This window comes from Huiozyma naganishii, chromosome 1, assembly GCF_000348985.1.
Source record: "Huiozyma naganishii CBS 8797 chromosome 1, complete genome".
NCBI lineage: Eukaryota > Fungi > Ascomycota > Saccharomycetes > Saccharomycetales > Saccharomycetaceae > Huiozyma > Huiozyma naganishii.
Genome location: NC_035922.1, coordinates 1,020,950 through 1,037,505, shown reverse-complemented (window position 1 = coordinate 1,037,505; position 16,556 = coordinate 1,020,950). Strand labels below are relative to the sequence as shown.

General features: G+C 40.2%; 5 protein-coding genes across 5 annotated transcripts; 4 read left to right on the top strand and 1 right to left on the bottom strand.

The window, feature by feature from the left end:
* Positions 1 to 6,697: 6,697 nt before the first annotated feature.
* Positions 6,698 to 7,087, top strand: MRP17 (mitochondrial 37S ribosomal protein bS6m; the record flags this gene model as incomplete). Its single annotated transcript, XM_022611030.1, has 1 exon — positions 6,698 to 7,087. One exon carries the CDS (start codon positions 6,698 to 6,700, stop codon positions 7,085 to 7,087), a length of 390 nt encoding a protein of 129 aa, XP_022462569.1.
* An 831-nt stretch (positions 7,088 to 7,918) lies between these two features.
* On the top strand, positions 7,919 to 8,769 carry REC102 (Rec102p; the record flags this gene model as incomplete). Its single annotated transcript, XM_022611019.1, has 2 exons — positions 7,919 to 8,089; positions 8,161 to 8,769. 2 exons carry the CDS (start codon positions 7,919 to 7,921, stop codon positions 8,767 to 8,769), a joined length of 780 nt encoding a protein of 259 aa, XP_022462568.1.
* Positions 8,770 to 8,966: 197 nt separating this feature from the next.
* On the bottom strand, positions 8,967 to 10,220 carry AUR1 (inositol phosphorylceramide synthase; the record flags this gene model as incomplete). The annotated part of the gene is made up of 1 exon (XM_022611008.1): positions 8,967 to 10,220. The coding sequence occupies one exon, from the start codon at positions 10,218 to 10,220 to the stop codon at positions 8,967 to 8,969; it is 1,254 nt and encodes a 417-aa protein (XP_022462567.1).
* A 1,513-nt stretch (positions 10,221 to 11,733) lies between these two features.
* On the top strand, positions 11,734 to 13,542 carry BYE1 (Bye1p; the record flags this gene model as incomplete). Its single annotated transcript, XM_022610996.1, has 1 exon — positions 11,734 to 13,542. The coding sequence occupies one exon, from the start codon at positions 11,734 to 11,736 to the stop codon at positions 13,540 to 13,542; it is 1,809 nt and encodes a 602-aa protein (XP_022462566.1).
* A 515-nt stretch (positions 13,543 to 14,057) lies between these two features.
* KNAG0A06625 (uncharacterized protein) lies at positions 14,058 to 15,248 on the top strand (the record flags this gene model as incomplete). Its single annotated transcript, XM_022610985.1, has 1 exon — positions 14,058 to 15,248. The coding sequence occupies one exon, from the start codon at positions 14,058 to 14,060 to the stop codon at positions 15,246 to 15,248; it is 1,191 nt and encodes a 396-aa protein (XP_022462565.1).
* Positions 15,249 to 16,556: the final 1,308 nt, after the last annotated feature.

Here is a 16,556-nt window from a genome sequence, read left to right as displayed (position 1 = left end):
ATCTGCTACGTGTCGACGAGCAGTCCCTTTGGTGGTTGCGAGGAGCGCGTTTTGGATACCCCGGTTGTAGATGCTGAGTGCAAACACAAACTCGGTTGAGTTTCCCTCAACAACTCCACCTTTAGTATCGAAGACGCGATTCTGTCTATCGTTGATATACAGAGCGAGTGGAACAGAAACCGACCGGAAATATTCTGTAATTTCGTAATTCCACTGGTTAACTTGTGTTCGAATAAGTTGAAGCGATCAGGGCTCATAACCTGTTGCAGTGTAGCCAGTGATTGTATAAAGGAAGTATTAAGGGTAGAATCCATAGTAAATTTTGTTCACTGTACTCAGTGGTAGATACGTAATATACAGTACTATTTTACATACGTTCGTCTTTTATAGGTGAAAAGGTTTTTCACCTTATCGACAAACTCAGGATGTTTCCATTTTGGCTAATAGGTAACAAAGCGGTGATGTTGACATTTTAAGCAATATCCCAACAATATCCCAACATAGTTTATTATACGCGATCAAAGTTGATCTATACAGATCGTTGTCTGGATTAATCACAGTGCCGTCTGCGTATGTAATAACATTGCTTGCATTATTGAGATACCGTGAAAAAGTACGGATATCTCCTCTGCAGAGTATATGAATTCTTCCCACCACTCCTTGTAATCAACAGGAGTATTCAATATCGTCGCAAAGTTGGGAAGAGCTTCAGGGCTCATAACCTGTAAAGTTTTAAGAAACTTCTCTTGCTTAATTTCCGATTCACTAAGAGACATATTAGGTATTGTGTTAGCGAACCACGTTCACTCTATTGACCAATTATCTACAAGTAGCACGTGAGACTTGTTAGCTTTATATTGGAATACTCTTAACAGCCATTCTCAACAAGTCCCTATGAGATGATCATATTCTGATTTTACATCTCAGCAAAATTTCCCTTCAAGAAATAAACTCTACCAATTTCGTGAAAATAAATAATAAACTAGTAAATTTTTCAAAACTATTTAGATAAATTTCACAAACAAACATAGTTATTAAAAATAAAAAATCAATATTAAAAAAGTAAAAACTATCAGCTGACTAAAAATTATTTAACATTGACAAAATTTACTTATCACTATAAACGTAGTATGGAGAAAGATTTTTAATAGTACAGTTGTAAATATCACTAATTACGATTTTCTACAGAAGATTTTTAAACTAGATAAAAATCCCGTTGGTTCGAACAGTATAAAATGTTTTTTGTGCATGTGTGTTTGTGTTGGAAATGAACTAATGTGTCGAACACACAAGGGACTAAAACCGTCGAGAGACACTCACTCGACATATTTCAATAGACAGATTCCTCCAACAGGTTAGGCCTGTCTGCTGCTTTTGTGCCGGAGGCCACAAACGCTTTACCTGCGGGGAGCTTCAGAATGAGTGTTCGGTGGATTGAAGTCAAGTTCGATAACTGAGCGATTCCGACAGATGGTTCTCGAATGCAGGTGCATTGATCATATTGCTAACTCGAGCTCCGTTTTCGACTCCCTCTCCCCATCACATATGAAAAGAGTATGAGGGATTGGAAACTTTCTTACCAGCCGAGATGAGGGAATTGACTTGTTTGTGAACAATCGATGAACTAGTACTCCTGCGAAGTTGCTCCATGTATTGCAAATGACTTAGAGCGCGGGTAGAAACGTTCTTTTTACTAGTAGTACGTAGTTCCTATATTAGCGGCTTATCTCTTCATGAGCTAGATAACGTTAATGCAAGCGGTATTATCCATAATGGACTCACCATTTCATTCCTGAGAAAAAATACGCCGAATAGAGCGACGTCTTCTCTCACGATTCTCCATCAAACTCTCTCGCTCCCACCACTGCCGTCGGTAATTGGTACCCCACCATACTGTAGTAGACAAGTGACATGCTCGGGTGGATTCCCCCTGGTCCTATTGGGTACGCTAAACTTGCTAATGGATTGAAATTTCCTCGGGCGAAGCTACGGGAGGCACCTATCTGTACTACATGTGCGGCCGAAAAGTCGACTGTCCAGAATGGGAGACCATTGGTTTACACTGCATATGTCTAAACAATTTACGCTGATTTCTGAAGACTATTCCGTTACCAAAATTTCGTAGTCGGTGACTAATTTTTAGAGACACATATTCTTTCTGATCTATTGCAATATTTCTTGCGAACAAGTCTGCTACTAATATGACTAGCGCCCACCGGATTTTGGGTCAAGATAACTACTTCACCACGAGTGGTGGCTATAGAGGAGCTTTGTTCTCACAGACAATAGTGGCGACTTCTGTAGATTTCTAAGGCTATAAAGGATGTCTTTAACTTCGGAAGACATAGTGTATATGATAAGTGACGCACTAGTTCACCCTCTTATATATTGTACATAAGTGATGAAGACGTACAGTCTTCATCCAACAGAAAACTTCTTCTGCTATATCTCAGTTTGCGTCGGCATACTTTGTCTGTCACGTGCCATTCGTAATTGATGATGTGTCACAGGTTTACTTCCTGCACCCCGTCGCAACAAAGAGAAGGCCTACTATTTACCATAGTACGGTCACGTCTCTCCCTCTTTGTGGCCAGAAGTCCTATCTTGTGTCGCCTACTAACCAAATCGCACTCCTACAGTCTGTCTTCATGGATTAATTCTTATGAAGGAATGAGTTACAGATTTGAACAAATGATTCCCTTTGGACCATCTAAGGATTTTAATTTGCCCTTCGTATACCACTCTTTCTCATATTAATCTGAGGGAAGCGTGTTTCTATGGCTAGCTTCGGTGTCATGATTTGGTATGCTACCAACCGTTAAGGCTGCAGCATCTACCACCCAAATTGTACGTTAGCAACCAGTTACGTTTGATGATAACTTTTTTCCATTATATACTACTGGCACTAGCGGGTAAGCGTACAATCTTGTGACCGGTGCAACTACTGGTGTTCCATTGCACGTAGTATCCGGGCACCATTTAGTACTCCATCAGATACTCCGGAGATGTCTATCGAGAATTCTTCTAATTGATTACAATATTATCCTGATATCTCTCCGTCTTGCTACAATCGTTTTGAGCTCAGTCCTGCTCCTTGTTTGAGCGTTGTTCAGATTCTCCGCTCTGCAACTTCTGACTCTGTGACACTACCTAATTCCTCCATAATTCTGATTCATACCCCCAAATATATGGCCACTATATTTTTTGCGCCTGCTGGCCCTGCTCGAGTTGGTTCAGGCCCCTCGCTATGAACTTTTCGCCTCTCAACCTCAGCTCCCTAGTATTACCCTTGTTATGTTCTTCTGAAAATAAGTGGAGTTCGCAGTATATCGCTTCGCTGTGTTCATCGCCTCTGGGTATGTCTGCAATTGAGGGGACATCAAGTTTCCTCTTAGTTTGAATGATCTTATGTTAAACGTCTAAAATATGGGCATAACAACGCTACCAGTTTTCCAATATTGTGAACGTGGTCGATGAAAAGACGGATTGGGAAGACACTAGATGTGTCAGTGCGATTGGAAACTTGATTGAAAAATTTAAATAGGACTCTAGACTACTCTCGATAGAAGTTCTCAATGATCCTTATATCTACGAACAAATTGTTATTGACGTTGGTGAGGCGCTAATCCCTGCTTAGTATCGATGAAACTGTTGGAACACACAGTGACACTACAGGCCACTACCTCCACATGCATATCATTATTGTCAGTTCCGCACCTGCCAATTTTCCTACCGCCACCCTGAGTGCTCAGGTTCTATTGACTGGATTGCCAAAAGCATTGAAAAAGGTGATGGCACGTAACGTGCTTGTACTATCGTTGAGTGAGTAGTGAATACTGGCAAGGCCAAACATATAACTCTGCAACATATAACTCTGCTCTGTGGTAGAAAGGCCATTCCTGATCTGCAAGTCCTCTTTATCCAGGACTGCAGAATATACGAAGTTTTTAGTGTTGTACGAGAATTGTGTTGGACGAAAAGAGTGGACCATTTTTATACATTTGCTCTAATGATTCATTAGGTGTCAGTCCGACTACCTTGGTCATATCTGCTAGCGAAAGGATGTCTGTTCACTTCATGCATGTAGTTTGTACATTTTTGAACTCTCCTATCAGTAAGAAGCTCTCTATAAAACTACTAGTTGTTTGCAAATATCATTTTGGTTCTACGTGAAAACTTCGAAACGCCTTCTATAGCTTAAACAACCTCCTTTATTGTGGGACGGGCACTTCAATGGTGAAGGTGCTACACATATGAGATAAAATGTTAGCGTAAGCCTCGGTTGTTGATGTGGACTAGGGTTATATTAGCTAGTTATACAAGTTACTTACTAACAGTGATTATCTAAGTATATACACTAGTTTACCCGTTGGTGGCCAGCCAGCTATATTCTGTGAGGATAAATTAGGAACTCTCTTTGGGAATGGACTCATGACCCGTTACCCTATCCAATACAGTACTGTGAACTATTATAAACCCGACATGTGAGTATACGAACTCGAGACATGCGGATGGCCCGTTATCCGGAACGTATATAAGCCGCAAGGTATCTGCACCGACATCTTTCAAGACCGTCTCTAAATCCAGGACCCCAGCTAACGAAGAAGTCTTGGACAAGCACGCACAACTGATATAATTACATATATTACGTATACGGCGTAAATACACAATATCAGAGTCCTTACACAGTTTATTCAATCACAACCTGCTTTACCTCTTACATATTCGGGGACTGCCACAAATTATTCTAACACAAAATATTCAGGTGACATAAACGAGTTTTTGAGCACGAATATCTCTGAGAAACCGGAAAGATTCTGTCTAGTCTGCGTGCGTACATTTCAAAAAAAAGTCACTAAATAAGGTCTTACGAAAATCCATCGATCACTGTACAGACACTTCTCTTCTCAAGCATGTTAGCGGTTACCAAAGTTTAATTGATGCTCTGCTGTTCGTTGCTAACTCAGGTAGACCTGATATTACCCATTTTATCTCCTTTCTTTCCAGGTTTTCCAACGGTCCAAGGGGAGTACAGTACGTAGGATCAAAACTTATAATGTCTATCTCCACAGGACTAGAAAATCACCTATAAAGACCGTGACAAAAGTCAGGGAGAAATCTTTACAGATACGTCCTAAGGAGACTACCCAACGCCTACTCTGGGTATGTGGTGAAATATGGCGAGGCAAGAATGTTCTACAAACGTGTTGAGCTCTCGACATCATTGTCTATCATTTAAGATAGCTGGTTGAGAAATACATACTCCAAATATTATAAAAGCAGTCAAAAGCCTGCTAGTGTATTATCCATTGTCATTATATGATGTATGTACAAGTTCGAAGAGACTAAACAATACCCACTAATAAAAGGTTGAGTGTGTTCTCGAATTAAAAAGAAATAAAGCAGGATAGTCTAGTTTAAAATGCACCAGCTTTTAAGTTGCTCCGATGTCCACAGTTTTTGTTCAGAAAAAAAACAATAACTGCGAAGAAGATTTAAGTATAGTGATAGAGAAGTCTTGAAGATAAAGGGATCGAAATGCACACTAGGAAAGTTATGGCCGCTAACTTCTTTCGAACAAACTGCCATTATTTGGCTCTCGAGATATAGCAATCCAAAGGAGAACAAACCCACAACAATCTACCGATTATATTAATACTATGTCCAATTTTGTCGCCGTAACTACACACGTTGAATATCCTTAATGGAACGTGGACTGGAAACGTATTAATTGATAGATAGTATCTGATAGTGGCGGATAGCACCTGCTGTACTGCTCGGTAGGGTTTCGAATTAAGGCAAATAAGAACATTTCGACTGTTTGGACTGGCAATTTAGGAGTTTAAAGTATCTTCTTCTCCTCTGTTTTGTCAGGTTTTTTCCATACCACGCTGTGTGTAAATCCCCCTCCCCCCCCCATTAGATATAATTTACAACACCAGACAATCTGAAGAATAATCCGGGGGCCAGTTTTCTACACAGGTAAAATGTGCTCTCGGAGGAGATGTAGTAAAGCAGGAACAGTCGTGCATCCTTCATGAGATAGCGCCCTGACGCAAAGTCAGACGAAGACACTTTATTGTGTATTAAATTTTCACGGCTAGAGAGTTTCATTTGCAGCAGTTCTAGTTGTATATAACATTTACTTTAGACTATGCCTAATGACTTGCAGTCTCTTGCAACACCTATATAGCAAAAAAAATAGTGACTCAGTTGGAAATCCCAAACCCTTCTTATAGGAACTGTATCCAGTTTGATTTCAACTCTCGTTAATAGCGTTTTGTGTAAAACGGGACTAAAATAGAGTAACTCAAGGGGATAATCAAGCGTGTAGTGCAATTTTTGGCTATTCCACTTCAAAGGGTAAAATGTGTATCGGGCGTGTACCTGTTCTTAATTTCCTGTCGGATTCGTCAAAGGCTTATAGATCAAATGTCTGATCATCCTTCTTCTGAGTATCCAAAAAAAAGAGCTTCAAGACGAGTTGTCATGTACAATTGCAACAACCCTCACCAATTATTCGCTCTTCTGTATCGCGATCCATGCAGTATACTCTCTATGCTCTTCTTTTATTTGAAATAGTTGAAATTACGATTAAAAAAAAAAGACAAAGTATCCGCCCTTTGATTTCCTTGCGAACAGTGAAGTGTCGTTGTAGAGAACGTTTGCAAACGCGGTCAGCGACATCTGGGTCACTATGCTGTATGAACTGATTGGTATTGTGCGTGTGCTGAACACGACTGTGGCCCCTATAGAAGCAAAGGAGCTTCTGACATCAGTGGGTAAGTTGATTTTGAACAACAGAGGCGTCATACGCAGTATCATACCTGTTGGAACGGAGCAGCTATCTGAGATTATGAGGAAAGATCAAGAGCAGCATTTTCGAGGGTATCGTTTTGTTATGCTCTTTGATTCGTCTGCTGCTGTTCAGTCCGAAATTTTGAGGACATTGAAAAAGGATCCTCGGGTTATTAGGTCATCCATCATTAAATTGAACACGACTAAGGAACTCGACATCGCATCTTCCATGGACAGGGCAAATGGCATAAACACAATCTTACAAAAGATAAACTCAAACAGTTTATAAAAAAGGGCATCTAACCACCTATATATTCATCATGTAAATAACAGATAAAACATACATAGGATAGGGGCGATACGGGAAAGAAAAACCAAATATTCTCTGTTACACTTCATGAAATGATATTGCTCAGTTCAATTCTGCAGGGGTTGCAAAAAGCTGGCGTTGTGAGGATGGTTATGATAGTCTTCCTATAACTGGTATGTGGCCGATAGTAGCCAACCATATTAGGGTACATATAGTAACGTCAACATAGGGAGACAGATCAAACATGTGATGCCCACAGTATTTGAAATATATGGAACTAGTATGGCAGCTTCATTAGAATCTTCAAAAAATTTTCCGATTGACTCGCTTAGAACAGGACAATTGTAACTTAGAGTCAGCAGTTAACTGGGAGCAGCATATTGTGCCGACTAAGTATTCATAAACTCGCATATATAAGCTTCATAGGGACGTCCAACACCAACATAGAGTTCCAAAGTACGCGGTCCCTTACAAAATAAAGGTCGTGGGGGGTCTTTTTTGCTCTCATTTAATTTGGTAAAGGTTGCTAAATGAAAATACCCTTGCTAAGAATCTTGGTCACAAGATTATTGCGTCAACCAAGTATTTTGTGTGATTACCGTTGCTGTTCGATGCCTATGTTATTGTAACTCAAGAGACAGGCTAGGGCATTAAGTCGATAATTCGATAAATTTAAAGATAATAAAAAAAATAAATTAATATATAACGATAAAATAGGCGCCCAAAACAAAAGGGAGAAGGGAAATAATAAAATACCCAAAGAAGCTCACCCTTTGACATTTAAAAGCGCCCAAAGAAGTCTTTACAAGAATGGGCGTACAACATGAAGTCCAATTTGAAACAGTTTATATGAAAACTAAACTTACTTCTCTGGATCAGGAGTATTTTGTAATATCTAAATGGAAGTCCTGTGTCCAACTCTCTACAAAACCTGAACCGAACACCCTTATATTGCCACCAAGAAGCCCCAATTGCCTAAAAGTATGAATACTGATACCATTGTTAACAGCTTCCAAGATGGTTACTAACGTCCTTACTTTTTTTTGTTCGAGAAAAATCCAAATTTACTCCAGATATCTTTCCACTTTCATGGAATAGCGGCAAAATGTGAACTCAACATCTTTGAACTTTTCAAAAGAAGTGTAGTGTTCTGGGAGGAAATATTACAGTTTGCCTGTTCGGTTAGCCATCAGGAAAAAACTGGCAGTATCGAGCTGCTACTTACATGTAAGCTATGGCCCAGCAAGAAGATCGACAACCTTCTGGAAGCACCATTAAGTTACGATTCACACAATTTAGAAACCCTCCAAATCGGATATTTAGAAAAGTTGAGCACTGAAGTTGAGTTTTTGAAGGACGCGAACTTGATTTTTCCAGAAGCTGAGCTCATCGAACAGTTCAATGAGTACCTTGGTTCTCTGATCATTTCACAACTTGAATTCAGGTACCCGCTAGTCTTCTCGAGTTTGGTCAGACGGCGCCTGTCGCTACAGGAGAGGTTTCTTCCCTCAGTTTCGTATAGCTTAACAGACTCGTCGAAGTTGTTACCCCATCTGGTGCAAATGATCTCAAAGGACAGAACTGCAACCACCGTGTACCAGCTTTTGAAAAACACAAAGTGTAAACTTTCCTTCGATATTATGAGGAAGGGTACCGACTGATAAGCAGTGCAATAGCGACAAGCCTCTCGAACACTTGATTTTCAAAATGTGTAAATATATAGGTTGTAGCTGTTACATATGTTCTTGTATCCTATACGTTAGTGTGTGACAGACAAAAGGAGGAAGAAAGAATATATATTATATTATATTGCAATAGACAATCATAAAAAATTGGGGTGTACTAACTCTTCAGCAAGTCAATCCAACCTCTTGGTCCCTAGTCTGGGGACCGGACTGAAAGGTTCGTTCTGCAAATCTAAAGAGGTGTTTGACGTGGCCGACGACCTAGAGAGATTACTGTTTCTGTCAAAAATATAGGATGGACTGATTGAGCGTTCGTCTCCACTAAGGCTCAGGTCTATCGCGGTGTCCATGGTCGATAGCGGAACGTTTTCGATATCATCAAGGGATGCATTCAATGGATTTGACCTTTCCTTGTCGTAGGTCTCCACTTTCGAGTAAGACCACCTGCAAAATAGACTTGTGTCTACCAATGGGAGATGGTTATATTTGGTGTACAGGAATATAACGTAGGAAAGCACCGAACCAGCCATCAAATCTACAAAGTAGTGATGGGTCAAGTACATTGTAGACCACCAAAGCCAGCACACGTAAAAGATGAAAAGTGGCCTTAAGAATGGGAAGGCGTACGAAAAGAATAGTGCCTCCATTGTGGCACACCCGGAATGTAGAGATGGGAAGGCCCCGAAAATGACCGACGAGTTTGAGAAGGCCGAGGTGTATAGGTTGATGTGCAACAGCTTGTCAATCCGCGCCAAACCACCTGGGGAACCATGCATGCCGTAGTTCGCTGATCCAAGTCCATACAGGATTTTGTACCAAGGGGGCGCAGCTGGGAAAACATTCTGCATGATAACACCAATCAGATTCATGTACCCGAATGCAAAGGCGTACCCTTGTAATATCGTAGGGGGCCCAAAGAGAAACAATATGGCTGCCACAACAAAGGGTGCGCCAAAATGGAAAAGGCCGTAGGGGATCCAAGCCAACAGGTCTAGGAACGAATTGGTGGATGTTGCCAAGATATCACTTAGATTGTCACCGTATAGGACAGTTTCCACTGCTGGTAACACTTTCACTGTAATCGGTGGTCTCACTGTGGCAGGGAAGTAGTTCGAAGTGAAGTACAAACCTAGCCAAGTGAAAATTGGTAAAGCGTTGAAAAAGAACTGAGAGGTGAGAGGTATCAAAAAAAACAGACCTAGCGTTGAAAAGAAGAGAATTTTCAATATCCAAGCAGCTGGGTTTGTAATAAAAACGAATAACATAATAGAGCCCAAGAACCCGTAGTGACATATCTCCTTTTTGGTTGGATTATAATTTCTCAACTTTCTCAAGCTTATTTTGATATCCAAACTTGTCTGTAAGTCAGCAACATCGGAACCTGCTGGTTTCTGAGATAAGAACCACTTTCGAAATAAGTTGGCCATTCTAGTTTTGTGTATGGTCTCCAAAGGGGGGAAGTAAGAAATATGCGTTTCTATGCCCCCTTTCAGGTATTAGCAATTAAAAATTAGTGTGTGGGAAAACAAAAACTACCGTGGCTGAACTAGAGTATCCAACAGCCAATAGCAAATAATAAATGACGAAAAGGTATTTAAACAAAAGAAGATAAAACAACGCTTGACTTCTCTGCTTGGGTATGTCTTTAAACTAACTCGAAGACAACAACAACAACAATAACAGAGACCGAGGAAAAAAGCTTTTCCTGTCTTCCTACTCAAAGTTTACAGGAAGAAGCTAGCTTTTTTAGTACCGTCCTTTTGATTCTTAAAAGAAATAAGAAACTAAAACTACCTTTTGTTGAGGGTTAAATAGAAAAACCTGTCGTAGTTAATATCCTCGATGACGTTTTGTTTTATTGAAATATTTTATTTTGTTTTATTTCAGTCTCTTCCCATTTCTTGAAAAAAAAAATTGCAAAATGAGGGGAAGAAAAGATAGTGACACGTTCCGGAAATGGAAAAGTTGCGGTCGCTGTTCTTATTTTCTTCCCGAGTGTTTCCGTTCTCTACGCAGTTTTCTGTGGGAGAGACCTGTGAAACCACCACTGCGGTAAAAAAAAAAGAACGTGAAAAACAAACAAAACAAGAGCAGCGCAGGTGGCCCAAAGAGGAAATGTGTGCTCCTATACGGATTGGGGTTACCCGCTTTCGAGGTTCTGGAGAAAGAAGGGCGGGGTAATGATTTTCCGTTTTCCATTTTTTTTCTTTCTTTTTTTTCTTTTCTTTTTTCTTTTTTGCTAGCTGTTTCTGGACAGAAGCCCTAATTAGGGTATGGTATTTCCTATTGGCTGATTTTGAAGAGGTCGAGACGGTGAATCTCGGCTTTTTTTTCTTTTTCTTTTAGATTCATTTTCAATTTTTTATTTATTTATCTTGTTCGTTGTTGCGTGGATTGTACAGAACAGAGGAAAACACACACACAGAAGGATCAAATAGCGGCATTAGCAGGTTGCATCAACCCAGTTCAAGAAATATATCCTGAAGATATTTCATCTATAGTACATCTGTCAGCTAGACTTTAAAGCTGTACACGGTGGCGGAAGAAATTACAGAAAAAAACACAAGCAAACTAAACTAACAAACAACACACGCATATCTGTGCTAGTTTTTCCCGAATTTCGTTGTTATTGTTGTTGTTTTATTCATTGGAAAACTCTCCCATCTATTAACAAGGAAGAGGAAAAAAAAGAAGGCATATTACTGCTTTTGCCGTATAGAATACAATTAAGTTACTCTTTTCTAACTCAAGAGCCTTATTGCATTTTCTTATATATTACTTAAACTTGACGCTCTTCCCAAAAAGAAAAGGAAAAGAAAGGATAGGGACGAAAACTATAACAGCATTAAGATATTTCTGTCACTTGCTCTATACTTAGTGTCATCTTTGTTTTTTCTTCTTCTTTTTTCTCCTTGGACTCCATCCGTACAAAAGTAAATCATGTCGGTTAGAACATCTAGAAGAACCACAAAGGGTCAAAACAAATACTTGGAATCAATACTGAAAGAAGAATCCGAAGCGTCGAGTGCCGGCGGCACAGCTATTGAGGGCAACGAAGAAGAAGATGGCATTGCAACTGTCAGGTGTTTAGTATGTGGTACCACGGATGCTAACTATGACGAACTGACAGACCAAGGTGGTGATATGATCCAGTGTGATAAATGCAATACTTGGCAACACATCAGATGCATGCTGGATGTCAACAAGGCAGATGAAGATATCAGCAAGTATCTAACAGAAGATGATAAATATTTTTGTAACAGGTGTGACCCAACTAGATATCCACACTTGGAGACAATAAATAGGCATGTGACTGAAAATGTTGATGAAGCTGATGATAAGTATGCAGATGATAATTACCACAGTGATGCGGACCTCAATATAGCCGATGAAAATAACGGGCTCTCGGATGATGAGTTTTTAGATCCTCGGTCAAAGAGAAAGCGGAGATCTGTTCAAGGAAATGGTCAGAACAAGAAAAAGACACCCCCGCAAAAGGTGGAGCCCTCTAATATAGCAAGGAGAAGCAGCCAGTCGATTAAGGAGGAAAAAATAAGGGACAATGCGTCCAAGATGTTTGTCAGTCTTTTCCAAAAATATATCATACCGGAAACCATAGCTGGGAAAACTTTCGAATTGCAGGAAAATCAAGATATTGAGACCGTAGCTAAAGAGCTAGCTGTCCAACTGGAAAAGGAGTTGTATAACGCATGGTCGAATCCGAACAGCGATACAGTGGGGAAGTTCTACCCAGAGAGAGTGAGAACCATTTATTCAAACTTGAAGGATAAGAAGAACTCGGAACTGAAGAGCCAAGTGGTCAATAGACAGATTCCCTTCGATGAATTAGTAAAAATGGATGCCTCCAAGCTGGCCAATCCTGATTTACAAAGTTTTAAACAGAAAGTGGACACTGAGTCCTTAAATCAAGTGATATATGATATGCCAAACAAACCATTGTACATGAAAACCTACAAGGGCGATGAGATGCAAGACTCGGAATTCAACCACAACGAAGAAGATACGCTGTATGCTAGGGATAACATCACGCACACGTATGGTGCAGATGGCAAAGACGAAGAAGATTACAACGATGAGGAGGAGGACCCCGAAGATTTCCACGTCCTTTTGCAAGCCAAAGTGGAAAATGCAAAACAAGCAGACAGCGAGGCGAAAGACGAGGAGTATAATCCAGAGATAAGATCTCCCGATGACGCTCACTCACCATCACCGGAACCTGCGCTTCAAACTGGCTTATCACCGCCCGCTCCGATCTACTCTCACAAAGTTAAAATACTGTATCCAGATATATCCATAAATCTGTCTGGCGAATTGCATTATTTGGCTTCGACAAAGACCAACACTAAAAACCCTTATAGAGATGCATTGGCTAATGGCCAGCTTTTTGTCGAGGGTAGACTGTCTGTAGATAAAGCATCTGATTATCTAACCCAGCTGGGAGAGACGAGAAATGTCCTGCTGTATTATATGGATGTCCCAACATCCTACCCTGACAGGGAATACTACAGTAATTTATGCGACGCAATGGTATTCAACAACAAAGTGCTTGGGGTGACGGTGAAAAGATCGTATGAGAAAAATATTTATATCTTGGGGGCGGACGCAGGTGAAGTTTCCCCGATTATTCAATCTCTGTACGGGGAAGAAAATGAAAAATTGGAAAGGATACAGTTTTCAGAGCAAAAGATATTTGTATTGGTAGTCGTGAGGCCTGAGCTGGTTAAGTAAACTGTTCACATTCGCCACCTTAGCTATGTTTAGAAGTATACGCTAAACGTTTGTAATAGTACCGTAAGTAAATATATATATATATATATATAATATCAGAATTGACATCCCGATATTCTAAAAGCTTATAATGTTTCTAATATAGTTTATAACGTTCCAAACCAAATGGCGATCTCAAAAACAAAGAGCTCAGGTGATAGGTATTACCAATAATGCAACTACACAATGATGGTATTCAATCATGTCGTGAGCTCTCTCTGAGGTAAGTTCCTCTGCTTTTTTACAAATTTACCCGTGCTTTACATTATAATTTCGGTTAAAAAAATACCTAAAAATTCGAATGTCACAAAATCGAGTACAAATTCGTCAAAACTACCAACCCACGCCCCAAGTTTAAAGGAATAGCCCACAACATTGTTTTACAAGAACTCCAACTACGATTTAACCTTGCCGAAAATTTTTAAGTCCCCTTATTCACATCTAACAGTATATTTTAGGAGTTACCTACAGTGAATATGTCTGGAAGTATTTCGGCCGAACTTAAATCCAAACAAAATGAATGCATGCAGTCCCTAATTGAGTACATTGACTTGCTTGCTTTGGGCTTAAAACCACAAAATCATGGTGCAAGATTGGAAGATATGGGATGTAAAAGTTCTTTTGTGTCACCTAACAACCAATTAACCACTGAGTCCAGCAATCAACATAAAACCCTAAATTTTTTGATTGATGAAGCAATTAGTGAACTAGGTACAGGACCTACTGAAAATGGAAACTTGGACTTATCTTCAGATTGGACGAACCGTTCAAGATTTACGAGGGAGATCAAACACTGCAGTGAATATATCAAAAACAGTTCTGAGGAAAGTATCTTTGATTCAAACTTTCACAAGGAAACCGGTTTTTCCGGATTAAGCGCAGTTTCCAACCAGACCCACACAAATTCAAGACTAGGAGTCTCAAAACTGATGACCATACCGAGGCGCTTTTCTGAGTATAGAGACGACGTAGTATTTGACAGCTGCGTTGACTATAAAGATTACTTACCACTTTTAAACCATACCGCCTCATTCAATAAGGAAACTGTTGGCAAGAACACTCCCAGACAGCATAAAGGAGAATTAGATTTGTGTCCTAAAGCGAATAGTTGCAAGGCCAACACACATGCAAAACAGACCCGCCATTTAACCGCCGTGCCCCACAGTTATAGTGACTGGGGATCCTTGGTTCTGAACAACAATTCGAAACTAGAAAATTTTCGGAAGCCTCAAGCTATCCAATCAGTCTCAACAAGAGATTGTTCTCTTGGAACAACTGAAATCCAGTCTTCTAACAAAATTAACCATGGAAGCTTCTCCGAGTTGGGCTCTTTAACATGCTCAAGCAAAAAAAGGTTTTTGGCAAGCACTCAAGATACATCATCAACAATACACACTAAAGTGTTTTCTAAGAAAATTCCAGACACCAGGGTGACACAATATTCAGATTGTGAATTGTTTAATGCGGATTTACTAGAACCAAACGGTAGCACTACCAACGGAGCTACATCCGCGGCTAAAAGAGATCATCCTATGCCTAAAATATTCGAGCGCAAAGCATTCGTCGGAACTCCATCTGTAAAACAAGCTGGGGTAGTCCGAGAAGCCCCAGGAGACCTGGATAGGTACCGCAGGACCTTTGCCACACATAGCAGAGTAAACAAATGAAGCATGTCGAAACAAAAGGAAGTTTCGCCGTAAGCACCTACTGAACGAGATTCGGAATGAATTTTCAAAAACCATGACAGGGCCTGAATTTAACCCCTCTTGCAGTTTGGTTGCAGCACCCCGCATTACCTCCACGCATAGTAGTATATCTAAGAGAGACACAGTCAAACAGGTATTCAAAAGGGCATTCAAGATTAAAGATGTCAGATAAAAAGGAAACAGCAGCAATAATGGCTGGGTCTCTTAAATTGACGTCGAAGGAGCAACAGCCTGTTTAAACCTCATGTTACAAATGATTTCAAAGCTAGAGATTGACAAGAAAAACACAATGATAAGGTCAGATGCTCGAATCACAACTTTCGCTCACGCCGAACAAACTATCTATAGCTTTAAAGCTTCTCCTTCTGAAAGTAAAAGAGTTTGAGTGAGTTGTGATTGAATAATGTGTGTATGGGTACTCTAATATTTTTATTTACGTCATCTATGTGATTATACTAAGGGTATTAGTTGTCTTTATTTTTCTAAGTGGTTTTAGTTCAAAAGTCTGATATTCAAAGATAATCTTCAAAAGATGCCAGTGCAGGTACCTTGGAGTTTATATACTTTCCGCCCCTCATTGATCCTTATGTAGACCCTATACTGCTGTTTTGAGAACGAGGTTAGTTGTCTGAGAAGAAAATAGAACAGGTTCCTCATTGCGGTGGGTAGGATGGGGATGGGAGAGGACATCCATTGACGCCACTTACTACACTCGTTTCAGTAATCTTCCTCCAGGGTCCAATGCATACGGAACTTCGAGCTGTCCAATGCGTGTCATTTCGGTAAAGCGATCTTCGGGGACGGCGGCAAAATGAAGCGAAATAAAGAAAAAAATAGAAAAAAAGGGGCATAAACGTCCCACTGGTCTTTGGAAAAAAGTATAAAAGGAGACGTGAATTGCCGTTTCCCACTTTATCCTCTCTCTCCCACTTTCCTTGTAAATCCTTTTCTTCGTGGCGGGCTTCGAAAAGAGAGTAACAACAGTTGCTAATATCTAAAACCTGAATTTTAAGCGCCGTCCAAAAAGTCTTTGCCTTCCCCTTCCCAGAGGCAGTCAAAGACACTTTGAAGTCGTGATTGAATGAAACCGCCCAACAATATACAAAAAACGGGGAATGCGATTTTGATATTGCTGGGAAGGTGTTTGCTTGAAGGGACGGTTCAAAGTTTGATATTTTCGAAGCCATCGAAAAGTTAAACCGAACAACTACCAATTGGCTTACTGGGAACCCCACCGACGACAAAGACACTGCTCAGTTGCGTGCAAAT